This window comes from Fistularia commersonii, chromosome 1 (assembly GCF_037954325.1).
Source record: "Fistularia commersonii isolate RoL2024-O1a breed Wild chromosome 1, RoL_Fcom_v1.0, whole genome shotgun sequence".
In the NCBI taxonomy this organism is placed as follows: domain Eukaryota; kingdom Metazoa; phylum Chordata; class Actinopteri; order Syngnathiformes; family Fistulariidae; genus Fistularia; species Fistularia commersonii.
Window position 1 is genome coordinate 26,738,680 of NC_141284.1, and position 21,562 is coordinate 26,760,241.

The 21,562-nt window shown below is 39.6% G+C and overlaps 1 protein-coding gene across 1 annotated transcript in view; it reads left to right on the forward strand.

The window, feature by feature from the left end:
• Positions 1 to 21,562, forward strand: part of syne1b (spectrin repeat containing, nuclear envelope 1b) — a 170,857-nt gene that overhangs the window by 23,191 nt on the left and 126,104 nt on the right. Inside the window, exons 9-25 of the mRNA XM_086157463.1 lie at positions 1,657 to 1,689; positions 1,886 to 1,993; positions 2,088 to 2,225; positions 3,855 to 4,019; positions 4,120 to 4,232; positions 5,836 to 6,004; positions 6,095 to 6,191; positions 8,049 to 8,251; positions 10,999 to 11,163; positions 11,239 to 11,391; positions 11,472 to 11,615; positions 12,781 to 12,948; positions 13,039 to 13,197; positions 15,910 to 16,074; positions 16,998 to 17,132; positions 18,644 to 18,802; positions 21,229 to 21,437. Coding sequence (XP_086013589.1) covers positions 1,657 to 1,689; positions 1,886 to 1,993; positions 2,088 to 2,225; positions 3,855 to 4,019; positions 4,120 to 4,232; positions 5,836 to 6,004; positions 6,095 to 6,191; positions 8,049 to 8,251; positions 10,999 to 11,163; positions 11,239 to 11,391; positions 11,472 to 11,615; positions 12,781 to 12,948; positions 13,039 to 13,197; positions 15,910 to 16,074; positions 16,998 to 17,132; positions 18,644 to 18,802; positions 21,229 to 21,437 — 2,483 coding nt within the window. The remainder of the gene's footprint in view (positions 1 to 1,656; positions 1,690 to 1,885; positions 1,994 to 2,087; positions 2,226 to 3,854; positions 4,020 to 4,119; positions 4,233 to 5,835; positions 6,005 to 6,094; positions 6,192 to 8,048; positions 8,252 to 10,998; positions 11,164 to 11,238; positions 11,392 to 11,471; positions 11,616 to 12,780; positions 12,949 to 13,038; positions 13,198 to 15,909; positions 16,075 to 16,997; positions 17,133 to 18,643; positions 18,803 to 21,228; positions 21,438 to 21,562) is intronic.

Sequence of the window (21,562 nt, forward strand, 5' to 3'; positions counted from 1 at the left end):
AAAGAAAATGTTATTATGGTTTTTGATATCAACATCCTGACTTACCTGAGTCGCTTGGATTTTTATAATCTGCACAATACCACCATCAAAACCATATGGTTAACATTTGTCCCCCTGGGTGGAGATGCTGGACAGATCTGATATTTCTCATAAAAAATAATGAACTGCTGAGTTTTTATTGGCCAAAATGTACACCTGACAGTGACGTGCGGTGAGGTTCATGGCTGGTGAGGCACTGACTTCATCACAATCGGATTAACAAACATATGAACCCCAAAGAGAAGCTTATTTGACAAATAAGCCAAGGAGTTGCAAAAACAATCTTTGGAATCACAAGCGCCCCCTACCATGAGGCAGGGGAACTGCATGCCTCACTTAGTTTCTCTTCACAGCTCGGCACAAGAAACTAGTAACACACATGCAGTTGTTGACAAAAAAACACTGTACACTGTAAATGTAGTTTATATAGCAAAAGGGTTTAAACATTTTAATAGAGAGAGCAATCAATCTTAGCGTAGCGCATGCCAGCAGTCAGCCGTCATTGCACAATCTATGTTGAGGCTCAACAGTCCTTGGCCTCATTGTACATTTCTTCTCAGAATTTGAACAGTAAATGTGAAGCTCCAGCTATTTAGAATAAAAAAAATATCCAAGATAAGATAATACTTTGATTGATCCCAATAGGGGAACAATAATTTCGCCATCCCTTGTTTTCTGTGTGTGTTTTATCCACCATGGGCTTTCCCTTGCGATGTGTCGACTTAACTGCCGTCCGACAGCTAACAGTTTATCGTTTTTTTGTTTTACAATGTTCTATTTTGGTTTGATAATACTTTATTGATCTCCATAGGGGAAATTATTTTGTTACAGAAGTGCAACAATGACAATATCAATAAATATGAGTATAAATATTGATAAAAGAGACAATAAACAAATAAATAGACATCAAAATGAACAAGGATAAAAATAGAAAACAAATGAACAAATAACAGCAAGGGTGAGAATAGACAACAGGAATAAGAACAAAAAACAGAGTGACAATAACGATAACAACTGGTAAATCTAAAATACCTTTATCATGCAAATCACTGACAAATAAAAATATTTATTTCTTTTATATAATTGTCTTGAATTCATTTTCTTTCTTTCCAAGATTGGCAGGTGAGGCACGGCCACTCCTGCCTCCCCTGACTGCACGTCACTGCTCATTTTTGTAAACTATGGGCCTAAAACTAGTAAAACTATGGTAACTTAAACATGTTAAACATGCTTTATGGTCGCATGTGTGGTGACCCATCACTTTCTATTTGTTTGCCATTTCACATAAAGCTCTAATTGATAGAAAAAGAAATCATTGCATGAACACAGCAAGATGGACTCATTTTCCATCTTCACTCATTAAACTTCTCCGTCTATAATTTATTTATTTTATTTTTTTTTTGCGCACATTAAGCTGCTTCTCGGCTCAGTTACAACTTTTACACCGCCGGCGCTGCAGGTGAGGGTTCGGTTCACGGCGCTGCATGTTTGCATTTTCTCTGAGCGTTTCCCTGTCGATCCCCGTTTCCTTTTAGATTTTGCTCACTGTTCCTTTCTCCTCTAATGCCTTTCAATGTGTTTGCATCTCTCTGTGTGCTTTGCTGCTTTCCCGGATAGTTTGCTCCCCAAGATATAGAGCAAATGCTTGAGGTATGTTCACTATAAATTAATCAGACTTAGGAGGGAGATATCGCCGCCGACAGGTTTTAACAGTGTCTTTCCCCCCTTGCCGATCTTAATTTCTGGAATGTTTATTTTGTTCCCAACATATTGTCACACAGACCAGGAGAAAAAAAAAATAATTTACTTTTGTCAGTTTCATTTGAGTGTTTGCTAATTGTGACAGCGGGAGGAGAGGAAGCTGCTCAGAGAGCTGAAGGTGTTTTTGGAGCAGCTGGAGAGAGACGTGCTGAGAGCTCAGGGAGCCGAGGGAAATCTCACCGACAAATATCAGGTACGCCGAGCCCGAAGAGGCCGCTAACATATTTACCGTAGCCTCCCGTCCCGCCTCGACAAACAAATTCATCAACTCTGTTGCACCCTTGCAGGCGTTCAAGAGCTTCCGGGTGCAATTTGAGATGAAGAAAAAGCAAACGGATCCCCTGCTGCAGCCGGTCCAGCGGGACGGGAAGCTGTCGGTGGACCAAGCCCTGGTGAAGCAGGCCTGGGACCGGGTGTCTGCCAGGGTGACTGCATTCCATTCCTGCAGAATCATTAAACCGCGAGCAACAACTGTGTCAAAGGAAGGCGAAATGATTGGACCTGCCGAGGGAATCGGAAACAGCGTCACAAAAAACTTAGTTTGTCCCCGAGGAGCAATTAGGGGTCACATGGGGTAGCAGAACCAAATTGTGAACGTCAAAGAATAAAATGAAAAGACATAAAAAATGAAAATAAATTATATGAATATATATACATATATATATATATATATATATATATTACTGTACAGAATTGCAAGTAAATAAATAAAGAAAAAGGAAATTAATGGAATAATAAAAATAATAATTATACACTCACACACACACATATATGTATAAATTACTGAAAAGAATTGTAAATAAATAAATATATACATTTCAAATATATATATATATTTGGGGCAATTGGGGGAGCATCAAATTGTGAACATGAAAGAATAATATATATATGTATATATACATACATAAAAAATGTATAAAACATAAAATAATATATATACACGCACACATGTATGTATAAATTACAGTTAGAATTGAAATAAATAAATATATGAAATAAATAAATCATAAAAATACAAATGAGCGATAAATAAATAAATAAAGAATAAGGAAATGAATAAAATAATAAAAATAATGATCATACACTTACATACACACACAAATATATGTATAAATTACTGAAAAGAATTGTAAATAAATAGATATATAGATAAACAAAATATATCTATATCTATATATTGATATAGATATAGATAAAGACATAGATGGATAGATATTTGGGGCAATTGGGTAGCATCAAATTGTGAACATTAAAGAATAATATATATATGTATATATACATACATAAAAAAATGTATAAAACATAAAATAATATATATACACGCACACATGTATGTATAAATTACAGTTAGAATTGAAATAAATAAATATATTAAATAAATAAATCCTAAAAATACAAATAAAAATTATCTATCTATCTATCTATCTATCTATCTATCTATCTATCTATCTATCTATCTATCTATCTATCTATCTATCTATATATATAGATATAGATAGATAGATAGATATAGATATATTTATATATATATTTGGGCCAATTGTGAGCATTAAAGAATCATATATATATGTATGTATACATACATAAAAAAGGAATAAAAAATAAAATAATATATATGTATATATAAATCAATTTACAGCACTGTGCATATTGTAAACTTGCTCTGCATTTACATAATAAATATATCATGAGCTGTCCTACACTCTCCCCTGAGTTTTGCAGGCGGGTCAGCAGAGTCTCCGAGGATCTTTTTTGCTGTTTTTCATATTTCAGTGATATATTATTGTATTTCCTTGCTCGAAAATTGCAGCAAAATCCACTAGAATCCCTGTCTGCCGGTGAAAGTTCAGTCCTTTGAGTAAGAGTTTGTTGAAAGGGAGGGGATTGAAACAGACGGGGCTTTGTCCTCTCCCCGGACGGCCCGTCTAGACCGGGCATGGAAGTTTTTATCCTCATTGTTTGTGATCATCGCCACATGTTATGATCTGCATAGCTTCCTCTGTGATAGGGTCCAGCTTCTGGTGGGCGTTTTTCTCATCGGATGTCAATTGCAGCTGCTGGACTGGCATATCCATCTGGACAAGTCCCTCCCGGGCCCTCTGGGGGTGATCGGAGCCTGGCTTCACAGGGCAGAGATGGCTCTGAGGGAGGACATCCCCATCCAGCTCGCTCATGACGAAACAGCCAATATTCTTCACAGAAAACTAGAGCAGCACAAGGTGACGGCGTCACGCCTCGGAATCGCGACGCCGCGTTGAACGCCGGGGTCGGTCCGTCGCGGGCGATTGATCGCTCGTGCTTGTTTTTTCTCGATTTCAGGAGGTTTTGAAAAACCTGGAATCGCACAGGCAGCCCTTTCAGCAGATCCACAGGGACAGATCCGTGAACGGGGTCCCCGTCCCGCCCGAGCAGCTTCAAGACATGGCCGAACGGTAAGATCTTTTCTATCCATTTAACCTTTCAAGCGTTTAGTGCAAAAACCCTGTACAGTGAAATTCCTACTTGGCTGTCCGCAGTGCATTTGTGCTGATAGGAAGAGTGTAAACATAATTATAAATATGATTATAGATATCAATATGAACATTGCAATGGAACAGTGGCGGTGCAGTAAGATGTTTTAGTGCAAAAGGTGCAAGAAGGAGTGCATTTAAAGTGGCAGTCGACTTTACGTGTGCGGTTTTCTCCTTACGCTGAAAGTTGTTGGTGGTTGGTTGCCATTGAGGCAGGCGGTGTTGAACATTTGTGTTTTAGGTGGTAAAAACGGGCGTGGATGTGGATTTCTCGTGGTTTTTGGGGTTCCAAGATCTTTACCCTGGGCCGGTAAAGGCCCGGAAGTGTCAGTTCCTTTTTTTAACTTTTAGTTCTAAGTTGAAAGATTATTGTGATCTTGAAATATTAAAATAAGATTATATTCATTATTTTTCGTCGCTCAAAATAAACGTCACACTCAGCCGGTATACCAGTAAAGTCCCGATTTGCAGATGCTGTGAAGTCCCAGAAGTCCCATAAACCAGGTAGAATAATTATTTATGAAGCTATTTTGCAAATATTTATTTTTTATTGTTTGCTGACACAGTGATTTTTTTTCCCGATTTATTTTTAAAATTCAGGTCAAGGCTCCGCTACACGCTCTGAAAGCCCAAAGCTCAAAATGAGTTCATTACAAAAATAAAATGTAATATTCTCCGTAATACTTTGTAAATTTCAGAAGCAACACACTTCACACTTGTTTATACAAAGTGTAAAGGTAATAAAAAGCAATATATACAGCGGTACCTTTATTTTAGACGTCAAAAAGTAATTGCGGCTCCCAGTGTTTTCTTTTCCAAGGAAACCGGGTCCAAACGGCTCTTTGGGTGTTGCCGACCCCTGGGCTGGTTCAGGGGTCCTTGACCTGAATTTTAAAAATAAATCGGGAAAAAATCACTGTGTCAGTAAACAATAAAAATAGATATTTGGAAAATATCTTCAAAAATATTTATTTTACCTGGTTTATGGGACTTTTGCTCCTGAACTTCTGCGCACAGCATCTGCAAATCGGGACTTTACTGGTATACCGGCTTAGTCTGACGTTCATTTTGAGCGTCGAAAAATAATAAATATAATTTTATTTTAATATTTCAAGATCGCAATAATCTTCCAACTTAGAACTAAAAGTTAAAAAAAAGGAACTGACACAAATAAAATACACTTCAATTAAATATTTATCATTTATTTTCCCAAGCCACTCGGAGCCGCAGTGCCGACCCCTGGACTCGCTGGTATTACAGCACAAAAAGTCACATTACAGAATATATATTTGTACCTGGTCCTAGTTTTCTATTTCTTTTTTGCAACTATAATAATACTACATGTAATAGATCATCCTTGAACGTCAGTAAGTGTTGAAATTCTAGCGACGCCATCTTTCCCACCTCACCATCACTATCATCACGATGTGCATTAGATTATTACATCATAATTATACTTGCATTTAGACGCTTAAAATTTGAAAACCTCAAACACAAACGAATGAGCCGTCGATCTGATTTTCAGGTTCAATTTTGTGTCAACGTCGTCGCACGCCCATTTGATCAAACTGGAATATTGGGAAATCAAGTATCGACTGATGGCGTTTCTCATGTTTGCCGAGTCGAAGCTGAAATCCTGGATAATTAAATACGGCCGGCGTGACTCGGTGGAACTTTTGCTGCAGAGCTACCTCGTGAGTTTGCATTTTTTTTTTTTTTTTTGCAGAGTCACTCTGTTGCCGCGTTTATTCCGCTTTGTTTTCACATTTGTTCTTCAATCCCAGACTTTCATCGAAGGCCACAGATTCTTTGAGCAGTACGAGATCATCTACGCTGCCCTCAAGCAAGCGGCTGAGGTTTATATCAAATCCGACAGCTCAAGTAAGGCTTTCTCTGTCTTAACATGACGTGTGATTTAAAAGTTAGATTCTCAAAGTGTGTGTGGACTTGTGGTAAATGGTCATTTCATTGATTTCATGTTACAGGGTCTAAAACCTGTAACAAGGGTAAGTCCAAAAGCAGTCTGATAACCTTTAATACGCCGACATTTGCTTGGTTCTTGAGGCTTTTAATTCTGCAAAAACCTGCGGATGCACTTTGCTTTTCCAATATAACATCTGAAAATTAAAATATGTGATAATTCCATTTTTGCATGAGGAACTGAACCACGCTAGCTTGAATGCTATATACAGGACCGTCTCAGAAAATTAGAATATTGTGATAAAGTTCTGTATCTTCTGTAATGCAATGAAAAAAAAAACAAAAAACTTTTTCATGATATTCTAATATTTTGAGATAGGATTTTTGAGTTTTCTTAAGAAGTAAGACATAATCAGCAATATTAAAATGATAAAATTCTATAATATAAATAAAAGAAAAAAAGAAATATTAAAAAATATTAAAATGATAAAATTAAAATGATAAAATTCCGCTTCCTTCAGCCGAAAGAAATATTCAAATCTTTGTACTTTTTAAGACCTTAAAACACTTTATAGCCTTGACTTTGACACTTTATAGTTTTATTTGTATTTCTTATTCTCCCTGCTTCCTACTAGTATTTATTATTGTTATGTTTTATTTGAAACTCTGGCACAACAATTTTCTTCGGGATAAATAAAGTTGTTCTTATTCTTATAAAAGGCTGCAGTATTTCAGTTGTTTTTTGATGAATCCAGAATGTATGATATTTTTGTTTTTTTTTAATTGCATTACAGAAGATAAAGAACTTTATCACAATATTCTAATTTTCGGAGACAACCCTGTGTAGGCTGCACTTATCTATACACCGCAGGCGTCCACGTTGTAACATGAGATATTTACAAAAACATTTTTTTTTTTAACTTTTAATTACCGGTAACCACCACAAATACATTTTGCAAATGTTTTTTTTCCAAACACAGCTGATGAAAAAGGAAAAATCCATTCATCCATCCATTTTCCATCCCCGCTTTGTCCTGCTCCAGCTAATCGCTATCTTGGTCGTCCTCTTGCGCACTAAAACCATTAAAGTCGTCGATTTGTGATGAATCCAGAATGTATGACATTTTTGTTTTTTGTAATTGCATTACAGAAGATAAAGAACTTTATCACAATACAGTAAACCCTTGTTTTTTGCGGGGGTTACGTTCCAAAAAGAACCCGTGATAGGCAAAATCCGTGAAGTAGAAACCTTTATTTCTTTTTAGAATTATTATACAATTAAATACTCTATTATACATTGCTGCTTTCGTCCTTATGTTTTTTTCTTTCTTCTTTATGGAAGGAACGGAAGATTTATTAATTCCGTAATTTCGACCTACAGCCGCATAGCTTTTACCTTCCCTTAGCATGTCCAGAACTTTAACTTTACCTGCGATAGATAGCATCTTCCTGCCGCAGGTGCTTTTGTCGCTCCAGAGCGTTTTGTCAACATTATGGGTTTTAGAGAAACTCGAAATTGCAAGAGAATTTGCACGTACGTAATGTAAATTTTGCAAGCTGTTTTACGTACGTGCACATATTAAACTGCAATGTTATTGACGCACAGGTAGAGAAGAAGCGGAGTGACTTTTTAGCCAATCAGAATGCAGAACACAAAGCACGATGCAAATCCGTGAAGTAGCGAAACCGTGAAAAGTAAACCGCGTTATAGCGAGGGATCACTGTATTCTAATTTTCTGAGTCAATCCCGTAGCATGGCCTAACATCGGACGACTAAAACCATAAGATGGCTTAATCTGACTCCATTGACGTTTGCAGTCGATGAAGCCGAAGGTGTGAATAAGTTCATCGGCGACGCCACGGCTCAGTGGAAGAACCTGGCCTTGGAGGTGCGGAGCGTCCGGAGCATGCTGGAGGAGGTGATCTCTAACTGGGAAAAGTACAGCGGCACGGTGGCGGCTCTGCAGGCTTGGCTAGAAGATGCTGAACAGATGCTCAACCAGTCAGAGAATGCCAAACGCGTAAGTACAATCGCAACTTGTGATATTTCTTCATAATGCCGTGCCGTTTTAAAGTAAACAGAAATTCCCAGCGCGTCCGGGTTATTGTAAAGGTGAAGAAATCGATATTATCAGATAGCCATAACCGCTTTGACACATGTCACGGAAAAGATGGCGAAAATTAACGTACATTGCAAATTTGCATTTGTGGCGAGAGCAGGATCTGCGCTATGATAAAATTGCATTGATGAAACGGTCAAATATAAAGCGACATTTCGAACAAAACCATGCAGCACCAGTGGTTGCGTTAAAATTAAGATATATTTAATTTATTATATGTTAAAAATACTGTATGGCCCTCAATGAAATATTTATAAAGACATAATTTATTAGATAATAAAAAAAAGCTTCAGTCACTTCACAATATTTAATCTGAATACAAATAAGATAAGCTAAGCTAAGCTAAGATAAGATAAACTTCATTGATCCCCAATGGGGAAATTCTTTTGTCCCAGCAGCCTTACAAGTCCTAGTATAAATAAATATGAGTATAAATACAAATAGAGAGACAAGAAGAAGATCGGAGAAGACATCCAAAAATAAATAGACAGCAGAAACGACAACATCGTGAAGGATAAGAATAGACAAAAAAAATACAGCAAGGGTGAAAATAGACAACCAAGATGACAACAAGGATAGGAACACAAGGATAGGCCACATTTCTTGGTTAATTTTTATGCACGGGCCAATTAAGTATCATGTAAATTAAACAAAATGAAAATTGCAATTGAAAAAATTGATTTTTTTTTCGGCATTTTATTTCAACTTCAAAATGGTCAATGATCGTATAAATGGACCCACATTATTTTGAATGTAATCATCCATACTAAATTAAACACAAAGAAAAAATGCTTGATAATACTTCATAAAATATTCAAACAAAATAGTTTGGCGGGCCGGATAAGAATAATTTAACTAAATTAATTCTCTGGATGAACCACGAGTAGCACCCCGTCCACTCAAATACACAGTGGTCCAAAATTTAAATATTGGTACAAGTTGAGGGCTGGAGTTTATTGACAAACATATTGAGATGAACTTATTCCATATATTGACCCTGAAACTAACAAAGCTTTTACATTATTGCCTATTAAAATATTATCAAACATTCAATAAATCCCAGTTGGAACGATTTCTTATGGTTCAATCTGTAGTGTTAGCTCGAAAAAAAGCACAAAAAAGAAACGTATATCTTTTCTGCTCTTTCTGTTCTCTAGTCTAAGCAAGAAACTTGATCTTATGTTTTTGCCAAGAAACAACAACATTAAACTTTAAGGGAAATTAGCTGCATTTATTTTTCATGGCTCTATAAGCAACACATTCCCTTTTTTGACGAACCTGGAGAAGCGTCAAATCTTTTTTCAATTTTTTTTTCATCGGAGGAACACGATTTCTCTTTTAGAAAACAGAAATATACAAAATACTAACTCCCCTTTTATTTTTGTTAGGTTTAGAGAGAAATGCAAGTGTTGACGTAGATGTGACGCTCCAAGTCCGTCAAAAAATACTTGTAGTATTAATGGTGCTTGCAAAATATCGGCAATATCGGAATGAAATATCACGGCGTGCAGGATTTGGCCCGCGGGCCGTGAGTTTGACATCTGTGCGTTAGGGGTTCAGTGTTTTGCTCAACAACACTTCGACACACTAGGAGGAGCCTGGAATCGAACCGGGAACGCTCGGTTCCGAAGATGATTGCTTTACCTTCTGCGCCATGCCACACCTCAAAAAAATAAAATAATAAAAAAAATAAAATTAATAAATGTTTAAAAAAAGAAACAATAAAAAAACAAAATGAATTAAAATTGAAATTAAAATTAAAATTAAAATTAAAATTAAAATTAAAAAACAAGCAAACTGCCCAGGTGTGATATGGTTATGCATAAATGATGTCCAATTAGGTTACGTCTACTCTGTAGTCTTGTTTTGGTGGCTGTAAACGCAGAAATCCACGAAATCCTTCTCCAGCCTCACCCCAGCAATCGTCAATCAGATCCGTTTCCCCCGTCAAGTCATTGGCCCGATCATCGGATGAAGCTCTCCACCTGGAAGCTCCACATTCCCCATCTGAAGTGAATTTCAATCCGTGGCCTATTTAACTTGGACTGTATTTTCCCCATTCTTGGTTCGGTCTCGCTTGTGTTTAGAGCTCTGTCAAGATAAGATAAACTTTATTGAGCCCCATTACAGTTATAATGTCTAAAAATGAATATAAATAGAGGGACAGACGCGAGCAAGACATCCATGATTTATTCGACAGCAGAAGCAACATTGGGGATAATAATAGGCAACATAAAGGAACAGTAAGGGTGAAAAATACACAACCAGAACTAAACAATTTAAATAGTGAGAAAAAGCTGCTCCTGTGAAACTGTTAGTTTGTTTGCCATTGAATTCTCCTGAGTTTTGGTGGATTGTTTAAGATTTTGTGCTGTGAATAAAACCTCTCGGAATTGACCTACCTGCCCCCTTCTCCCGCTGGTAACAGTCGTTTTTTAAAATAAGATCTGGAAGGTCTAATGAAAAGGAGACCGGTACCGGTCCAGGGACCAGGGATTTGGGACTCCTGGTCTAGAGGAAGACCAAAGAAAAGATTTCTGGATGTACTGAGAGAGGATATGGAAAAACTGAAAGGAAAAGATCGATCTTTTAAGTTCCTCCAAACCTTCGGGTTGGACGTACCTTTGATTTTCTTTTTGTCATTTTAGGATTTCTTCAGGAATCTATCTCACTGGATACAGCAGCATATGGACATGAACGACGCCGGGAACTTCCTCATCGAGACCTGCGACGACACGGTCTCACGGGATCTAAAACAGCAACTTCTTCTGCTGAACGGGAGATGGAGGGAGCTTTTTGTCAAAGTCAAATACGTGAGTGAACCGAAGTCGTCGGCACGGCGGCGGTCCGACCGAAGCTGACGGCCGTCTCTTTTGCTTTGACGGCAGTATGCTCGGGCGGATGAGGTTGATAAACTGAGGCAAGACTACCAAGAAGGAATCAACGTACTCAAAATGTTTATGGATGCAACCAACGAGAAGATGAACGCGCCCATCCAAGTTTCTTTCCTGAACGTCAGAGCCTTCGTTCAAGACGTCGAGGTAAAACCGAACGTGAGCTCGTCCTACGTTTCGGTCCAACTTTCATTCACAATAAATACTGATACTCCGCACGCTCTTAGGAGATCAAGCACAAAGTACCGGCGATGGAGGCGGCTTGCAAGGCGGCGAGTCGTAGCGCTCAGCTGTTGACCAAAGACACCACACAAGAGGAGGTTTCACATATGACCGCAGTGATGGCCTCCGTTAAAGAGCAGCTTAGCAAGGTTTGTCCGGAAGTCCGTTGTATTTCGACATCCTTTTTCTGTGTGTGTTGTGATGAATTTCACAGCGAAAATTCTATCGACCACGGGTGTCCCTGGCGATACGTGTCGGCCTAACTGACGTCGGACGGCTAACAGCTAACCGGTTTATCTGGTTTTCCGTCGCACAATGTTCGCACAATAAGAGACGGTTAAAAGATAGCAAAAGACGTCCACAAATATAGACAGCAAAATGAACAACAAACACGGATAAAAATTAGACAACCGAATGAAATAACAACTGCAAGGGTGAGAATGGACAACCAAAATGACAAGGATAAAAACAGAAATAGAATGACAAAAATAAACTGGTAAGGTGAAAATCACTGATAAATATAAACATGTAATCCTTTTTTCATTTTATATTTCTTCTTCTTTCCAAAATTGGCAGGTGAGGCACGGCCTCTCCTGCCTCACCTGTTTAAATTCTCCCTGTTTAAATGCGGCAATGCATCGTGGACACTGAGCCTGCAATATGAAGAGATTCTAACCCCAATAAAGACTTAATAAAACAAAAATAAACCAAAAAAAAATCTAAATAATAAAAGTATAAGTATAGATAAAAGACACAATTAAAAGATAGTTAAAAAAAAGACACAAATAAATAGACAGAATAATTAACAGAATGGAAAAAACTGCATGGGTTAAGATGGGATAAGAATTGAATACTGACTGGAACAAAAAAATAGCAAGGGTGAAAATAGAAAACCAAAATGAGAACAAGGATACGACCATAAACAGTGGGATAATAGCGATGGGGTACGAGCCGTCGGCTGAACGAGCCGCCCAACCGGAGCTGTATATTCTTTGTATTCTCTCTAATGTATATTCTTTTTGTTGATTATCGTAAGAGTATCAAATAGCAAGCTTCAAGGTTTGACTGAAGTCGTACCCCTGCCTTAAAGCTTCGCATCTGTACGTGCACAGGTTAGCGTGTAGCTCAGTTTGTTGAAATGATGCTTATCTTCAGTGTAACAATATGGCGACTGCATTGTCACTGCTGTTCAACGCTGTGAAACCAGCCAAGATAAATGAAGGATCTCACGCTTTTTTGTCAGATAAACTGCTTTTTTATGACAGAATAGATATGATTCCGCTGACCGTGATCACCATGTTTTGGTCTGAGCAGGTCAGGGAACGCTGCTTGCCTCTGCTGAGGGAGTCTCAGTCTCTCCTACCTCCACTTGAAGAGATGGAGAAGAACATCACCGGGTTCTACCAGGCGCTGGAGAAGGCCAGCCACATCACCAGCTCGGCCGACTCAGAGGGACCTGTGGATTTCAAACAGAAGTGCCAGGTGAAAATGATGGAAGATTCGACGACGCCCCTTTTAATGGGGCGATACATATTGAAAATTTGATGAAGGTGACATCGTTGAATCCCGCAGGAGCTTGCGACCTTCACGCATAGCTGTAAGAAGTGTCTCACCGTCATCGAAAGAAATCACCAAACCATTCAGAAGATAATGAACAGCAGCAAAACTCTGCAGCACATGGATATGAGTCTCCTGCAGAAAAGAGTGGCCGACCTCCAGGCCTCCTCACAGGTTGACATCATGGCTTACTACATTTCTATTACCGTATTTTTCGGACTATACGTCGCTAAGGATTATAAATCGCACCAGCCAAAAATGCATAATAAAGAACGAAAAAAACATATATAAGTCGCACTGGAGTATAAGTCGCATTTTTTTGGGGGGGAAATTTATTTATAAAATCCAGCACCAAGAATAGACATTTCATCTTGAAAGGCGATTTAAAATGAAAATAGAACAGAGAACAACAGGCTGAACAAGTATAGCCTATATGACGCATAAACAACGAACCGAGAACGTGCCTGCTAGGCTATGCTAACGTAACATATTACGGTAAGAGTCATTCAAATAACGATAGCATGTAGCACATGCTACAATCAAACAATCTGAGTCACTCTTAATCACTAAATCCAACGAAATCTTCTTCGGTGTCACTTCTGAACAACTCCGAAGGTAAACAATGCGCCGCTTCCTCATCTACCGCTACGTCGCTACGTCAGAGTCAGCGCTCCAGTTCCAATTATTCCAGCCTTTCTGGATCCCGACAGGACGGCGTCCTTGCTCTGATAGAGAGGCGATTGCGTTGCATGAAGCGGTAACACCAGGAAGGTCCTCCCGCAAAGTCACTTATATTCATCTCCTTGGCAACTACCTGGGTGTGAAGACGCAACCGTCCTGTTGACAAGCCTCTCCCGGCAGCACCTTGTTCAAGCACCCAAGTGTGAACTCGCTCCTCTAGCCGTGGCTAGCTAGCTTTTAGCACCCGATTAGCTTTCTTAGTTTTCTTCATTTCAGTAAGAGTAACCTCCGCTTTTCGCCAGTCCCTCACAAGTTTCTCACTAACTTCAAACTTTCTCTGCTGCTCGATCGCCGTTTCCGGCTGCATATTTCACCACTTCCAGCTTGCAACCTGCAGAATCAGATTTTCTTTTCGGTGCCATTTTTGTTCAGCCCTTCTCAGTTGTTTTTAGAAGTTAGCGCGAATGTTGAAATGATCAATTTTCATAGGTACAGAAGTCGCTGGTAGCTTCTTTTTTTCACAGCGCACTTCTGCCATGACCCGCCCCCGCTGAATTTCGATTGGTTGGCGTGTGTGTGTGACGATCAATGTTCTATTAAAGACACACACATCAGAGCAAGAGAGCTCAATTATTTCACACATAAGTCGCTCCAGAGTAAAAGTCGCACCCCCGGCCAAACTATGAAAAAAAACTGCGACTTATAGTCCGAAAAATACGGTAAATGTTTACATTTATAAGGCTGCCTTGCGGGAAATTTATCGGTCCTTGTTTTCCCCGGACTACGACCGAATAACGGCTCCATTGCAACGTTGTTTTCTCTCTTGCTCTTCAGCTGAGCACAACGAATCGGTATCTATGTGCTCGTGTCTGTGGAGGCTCTCCGTCATCCAGGTCATGGTGTAGTCACGTCGAAATCTTCTTGTCTTGGCAACCGGACTTGAATTTCTTCACTTGAAGAAGTTTCAATCATCATCCGAGAGGGTTCTTCAGTTCCAATGACCGGTGGGGAGTTTCCAAATATAACTGGCAGGGTTTTTGGTGGGTCAAGGTTATGGTGACTTGTGTAAATGGACACTAGTTCTAAAGGGGTTGTTATGCTAATAGGGGTGTCGTTCATTACAATGGATCTCATTGGACGCAATCACAGTGGCTCTTATGGTCTTTATTAATCCGTTGCGGGAATTTACTCTCTGCATTTAACCCATCTTGGATGAACCATGAGCAGCCATCTAGTGCTGCAGTTCGGGGTTCAGTGTCTTGCTCAACAACACGAGGAGGAGCCTGGAATCGAACCAGGAATGCGCCATAATGCCCTTTTTCCAACCGTCGATGCCCCCAGTAGCACAACAACCCCCTTAGATCTCGTTTCTGCCCATCAACTGTGTCCAAATAGAAAAAAAAAAAATCTCTGAACAAAGGAGGAGGGCCTCAGACAATACCTTTCAATGCCGAAATGTACAATGCCAATACCAAGATGGATTTGCACTCATGGACCAGGACCTTCTGCACCCTCCAAACTACCAGGAAAGATTCAACCCCAGAACCAGACCCTGGTAGCTTCCACACGAGCCTCAGTCCATGAGTTCCAACAGGTTTCACTCAGCGTCTTACATCCCACAAAAATGGCTATTTTGTCCCGACGAACAACCTCCTGAGACCTCGTTTCTGCCGATCAACTCTTTCATGTACACAACAAGCCACCATAACCTGGACTCACCAAAATTTTGGAAACTCCCCACCGGTCATCAGAACTAAAGAAGCCTCCCAGACGAGGGTTGGAACGTCTTCAAGTGAGGAAATTCAAGTCCAATTGCCAAGATAAGAAGATTCAGACAAGAATTATCCATGTGGTCGACACACTCCAAAATGTTGCTTTCTGCTTGGAGTTTTGGGTCCGATTTGCCAAAATTCCCAGCAAAGATGAAAAAAGCTGCCCGTTGCTCCCAAATTTTACAAAGTAAGAAATCATATTTTTGTCACCATCTAAATGGGGCATCATTTTGATCGGTTTGTTGCTCATTACTCATTGCAATTGTTGGAATCCATATTTTATGACTTCTCATCTAAGAGGGTTCGAGGTCAACCAGTGAGACGGGGATTTCCGGACGCACAGATTACGGATGTTTATCTATGTCTTGTGTTATGACTTGGTGTTTCCATACTTTTCTTTTAACTTAAATATTTGAATCTCCGTGTTTTTTAGGGCATGATTAGGGAATCCACAGAGTGGAGAAAGCGCATGGAGGCAAACAGCAGCCTCATGAAGAGGTTCGATGAGTCACGGATAGAACTGGAGAAGGTTCTTAAAATGGCCGAGAACTGTCTGACGGAAAGAGGCAACCCCGAGGAGCTGATAAAAAAACATACGGTAAAAAAAGTGACAAAGTAGAACATGTACTAGGTCTCGTACCGCACTCACAATGTTCTATACTCCTGTTACATCAACTCTGGTATATAATTATATTTCATTTTTTAATTGGTTTCACTGAATTTAGCATTTTGGGTGCAATAAGAACAGAATAACGCTTCTGTTTTGTATCTGGTTTTATAAAGCACAAAGAAGTTAAACAGGTTTTATCTAATGTTTGACAGCGAGGAATATGCAACAGCGTCAGTCTTCGGTTTTTAAAGCAGGGAAAGCTAAGGTTTTTTCCTGTTTTTATATTCCTTGTTTCATATGTGTAGTCGCCTCAGTGAGTGTCGATAGCGAGGTTAGCAAGCTAGCTTGTGCAACCGGCGCTAGCTTAAACATACTAACTGATTAATGTTTTCATGGCGTGTTTTTTTTGCTCGAATTTACTGTCTTGTCCACGTGAACGTAAAGATAACGGTTAAACGTGTCTCGTAGATGAGTAAAATAAACGCCAGTGATCAAATTCAACTATTTCTGACCCAAAGTAAACGGAGGCCTTGGCGACCGGGCTGTTGCTAAGCTAGGGGCTACTTCGTCTCAACCCAGGGACATTCAGAACCCGACGTTTTTTTAAACGAATTGGAAACTTAATTAAAGTTAAGATAAGACACACTTCAGGTAACTTGATGGATTTATATCTTCTCTGGTAGTGTGTCATTTTGCTCTCAATCTTAACCTCATGTAAGTGCAAACCATCTTCTGGCACGACGGACATTTTCACATCTTGTCCCGTGTTTCTATGATTCTGGAAGTTTTTGCAACACACGTAAAGTAGTTTAACACCTTCCCGCTTCCTCGTTCTGCAACCCCAATGATCTAAAATCCTGAGGTATCAAAATGAAACCCTGTAAAGTGTGAAACCTTTGGTGCCCCTGCAGGAGTTCTTCGGTCAGCTGGACCAGCGAGTCCTGAATGCATTCCTGAAGGCTTGTGACGAGCTGACGGACATCTTGCCCGAGCAGGAGCAGCAGGCGCTGCAAGAAACTGTCAGAAAACTGCACAAACAGTGGAAGGTCGGTTCCGTCGGCAGTGACAGTTAAAGCTCCGCCGAATCCGGATGGTGAAATTTAAAGGGCAGGATTGTGTGCTCACTTTTTTCGAAAAAAAAATAGGGATTACAAAAGAAGATACACAGCTGGTTCCTTAAGATATGAATTTATTAAATCTGGGAGGGAGTGGGTTCATATGTGTTTTTTTTTTATATCTGAAATGAGTTTTCCCTATTTAAAGTAACAGAAAACACATTAATTTGTTCCAACACCCCCCCAAAAAATCACAAAATAAGCACATTGATATAGGAAAAAAAAGTATATTAGTCATGGAAGGGACATCAAAATTAAAATTAAAATGAATTTAACATTTCAACAAATTTATGATGATTATTAAATTAAAATAAACTTAACATGACAAACTTATGATTATTAAATGAAAATTAACTTAACATTACAATAAACTTATGATGATTATTAAATTAAAATAAACTTAACATGACAAACTTATGATTATTAAATGAAAATTAACTTAACATTACAATAAACTTATGATGATTATTAAATTAAAATAAACTTAACATGACAAACTTATGATTATTAAATGAAAATTAACTTAACATTACAATAAACTTATGATGATTATCAAAATAAACTCGGCATGACAAACTTATGATGATTATGAAATTAAAACTAATAAAACATTACAATAGACTTACGATGATTATGAAATTAAAATAAACTTAACGTGACAAACTTATGATGCTTATTAAATTAAAATGAACTTAACATTACTATAATCTTATGATGATTATTAAAATAAACTTAGCATGAAAATCTTATGATGATTATGAAATTAAAACTAACTTAACATTACAATGACCTTATAATGATCATTAAATTTAAATTAAATTAACATTAAAAAAACTTATGATTATCATTAAATTAAAATAAAGTTAACATGACAAACTTATGATGCTTATTAAATTACAATGAACTTAACATTACAATAAACTTATGATGATTATTAAAACAAACTGCGCATGACAACTGAGCATGAAATTAAAACTAACTTAACATTACAATAGACTTATGATGATTATGAAATTAAAAATAACATTACAATAGACTTATGATGATTATAAAATTAAAACTAACTTTCACTTTAGAATTTCAGTTTTCTTCACTATTTCTTCTTTTTTTTTATTCATTTTCTTCTGAATCACGGTCGCTAGATAGATAATACTCTTCTTTAAAAAAATGATCTCATTGAGTTTTTTTTTTTGCCTATTTATTAAAATGTTGAAGAAATGACTTATACTGTTGAATTGGCCGGATTTTTGGCTAATATGTACTTTTTTCGCTCGACGAAATCAGTCCATTTCTGATAATAGCCCAGCATTTCTTTTTCGTATAGAAATACATGTGTTTCTGGTCGATGTCCAGACATCACGACGAAAGAGCGGGTGAATGAAGTCCATCCATTTTCACGATTCCAATGTATTCCAACCGTATATTTGCTTGTCGCCTCCCAGGACGTCCAGACGGATTCCCCGTTCCATCTCCTCCGTCTGAAAGTGGAGGCCGAGCGGACCAAGCTGGTGGCGTCGATGCAGGAGTGCCAGGCGGAAGTGACCAGGGAGAACCGCCATCTGGCTAGCGTCGGGAGCGAAAGGCTCATCAAGGAGCACAGGGTGAGGCTGTTTTTCCCCGTATCGATCGTGGGGAATAAAATTCGGCGCCTTGTACCACCGTGGGCAGATGTTGACTTCCTCCGTCCAAAAATAACTAGAATCAATGCAACTGTGATTTCATTCAGCATCATCCTTTCCAAATACTAAAAAAAGATCTTCGCGGTTAAATGTATACCGTCTCGTTTCTTTAAGATGAAAGATTCGAAGCGTTATTTGTCGCATGGAGAAATTTGTTTCCCTGTAGGGTGAAATTCCTACTTTGCTTGGTTTGCAACTCACAAAGTGCAGGTTCAAGGACGAGTGCAGTTTCAATGGGCAGGAGGCTTTACATAAGAATAAGAAGAACTTTATTTATCCCCAAGGAAATTGTTGTGCCAGAGTTTCAAATAAAACATAACAATAATAAATAATAGTAGGAAATTGTATAAACAGTAAAAAAAAAGGAAGGGGGAATAAGAAATACAAATAAAACCATAAAGTGTCAAGTCAAGGCTATAAAGTGTTTTAAGGTCTTGAAAAGTGCAAAGATTTGAAGATTCCCTACGGCTGAAGGAAGAGGAATTAAAAAGTCTGGTAGCCTCAGGTAGGAAAGACCTCCTGAGGCGTTCAGTGGAGCTCCTTGGTGGTATCAATCTCCAACTGAAAGACCTCTTACGGGATGTCAGTGTGGCATGCAGGGGGTGATGATGCTGATCCATGATGCTTAGGAGCTTCCTCAGCTTCTCCTTCAGACTCCAGCTCCACTCCCAGGACAGATCCAGCTCTCCTGATGAGCTTGTTGAGTCGGTTAGCATCAGCTGTCTTGATCCTGCTGCCCCAGCACACAACAGCGTAGAAGATGGCGCTGGACACCACCGAGTGGTAGAACATCTGCAGCATGGTCCTGCAGACGTTGAAAGATCTGAGCCTCCTGAGGAAGAACAGGCGGCTCTGACCCTTCTTAAAGATGGCATTGGTGTTCAAAGTCCAGTCCAGTTTATTGTCCAAGTGGACACCCAGGTACTTGTAGGTGTCCACAATGTCCACTTCTGTACCCCTGATGGTGACCGGGTTCAGGTGGGTCCTTTCTTTCCTGAAATCCACCACCAGCTCCTTTGTCTTAGACACATTGAGCTGCAGGTGGTTCAGTCCACACCACTCCACAAACCTGTCCACCACGCTCCTGTACTCCTTCTCCTGGCCTCTGGTGATGCAGCCCACGATGGCAGTCATCTATGTTTTTCTGCATGTGCAAGAAGAATGAGTGTCAGCTGTTTCGGAGTCCGATGGCAGTCGGGTAGAAGGAGTTTTTTAAACGTTTTGTGCTATGTTTCACATTCCTGTACCTCCGGTCGGAGGGTAAGGGAGTGAGCGGTCCATGTTGGGGTTAGGCGTGGTCCTTGGTGATGGAGGCAGCTCTTCTGTGGACTCTACGGTGGTAGATGGTTTGCTGGATCTGGCTCTCCTCTCTGCAGTCTTTACCTCTCGCTGCGAGCATCTGTGATCCAGAGCGATGGTGCTGCCGTATGGTTTTGAGGAGGACCAAGGTAGTGATAGGCCAGAATAGGACAAAGCTTGGATAGAAAATGAATGGACTCTTCCTTGTGTTATTTATTATTCATCTTTTTTATCAGCCGTGTTGCAGGCACTGTTTGGGGGAGAAAAAAAAAGTTTCCTTTTTTCAGGCTGATACTGGAAATTCTGGTTATTTGACTGCTAATTCATTACATCACATCACACTACAGTCATTTGGCAGACGCTTTTATCCAAAGCGACTTACAAGAAATGGAGTCCAGTCACCGAAGATCCAAAGTAGCAGTAGTCTGAAGTCAGAAGTGACCAATCGACCAAATAGCCGTCTCAGAACCATGTATACACATACAGTCATTTCATCTTTTTTGTTTGCAGGGGGGTTGAGGGCTTAGTGCGATGAGTAGGGTAGTGCTTGGTGAAGAGGTATGTTTTCCAGCTTACGCAACCCCGCTGTTCTGACCTTTTTCGGGAGTTCGTTCCACCACTGAGGAGCCGAGACCGAGAGGAGCCGAGACCGGTTCCATCGGCACTCGGGGGCTCTGAGAGATGGGGTGGACGGTTGCCTCGAGGTGGCAGATCGAAGGGGACGGGTAGGGACTTGTTGCTTGACCGTAACCTGGGGATAAGACGGAACTGTCCCATTCACCGCCTGGTAGACGACCACCAGGGACTACTGGAAGCCAGTGTAGGGACATAAGAAGGGGAGTTGTTTGGGACAATTTGGGATTGTTGAACACCAAGCAGCCTACTTTCTGAATAAGCTCCAGAGGCCTGATGGTCACCGTTGGGGCACCGGCAAGGAGGGAGTTGCAGTAGTGTCCAGCATGTAACCAAATTTGCAAAAGGAAATCTGTTAAAACATTGTTTTGCTGCTCACGCTTTTAACCCCGTTGTTGGATTGTATCCGGCTTCAGGCCTTCTTCAGGGAAAAGGGTCCTCAGTCCATCTGTGAGAAGAGGCTGCAGCTTATAGAGGAGCTCTGTCAGAAACTTTCCGAGGACGACCCGGCTCACCGCACCCTGGAGACGGCCAGAAAGGATTTGTCTGAGGTCCACGAGGAAATTGAAAACATCCACCAGAAGCTAATGCAGCACCCGGATAAATGGAAGGAGTACGGCACCAGGTAGAGTCTATTTTTTTCTACAGAAGATAAATTATTGTTCACAAGTTAAACGATTAAACAAAATGCGTTTATTTTAAGCGGCATTAAGGCAATAAAACTCTTCCATCCCTGATTTGAATCGCTGT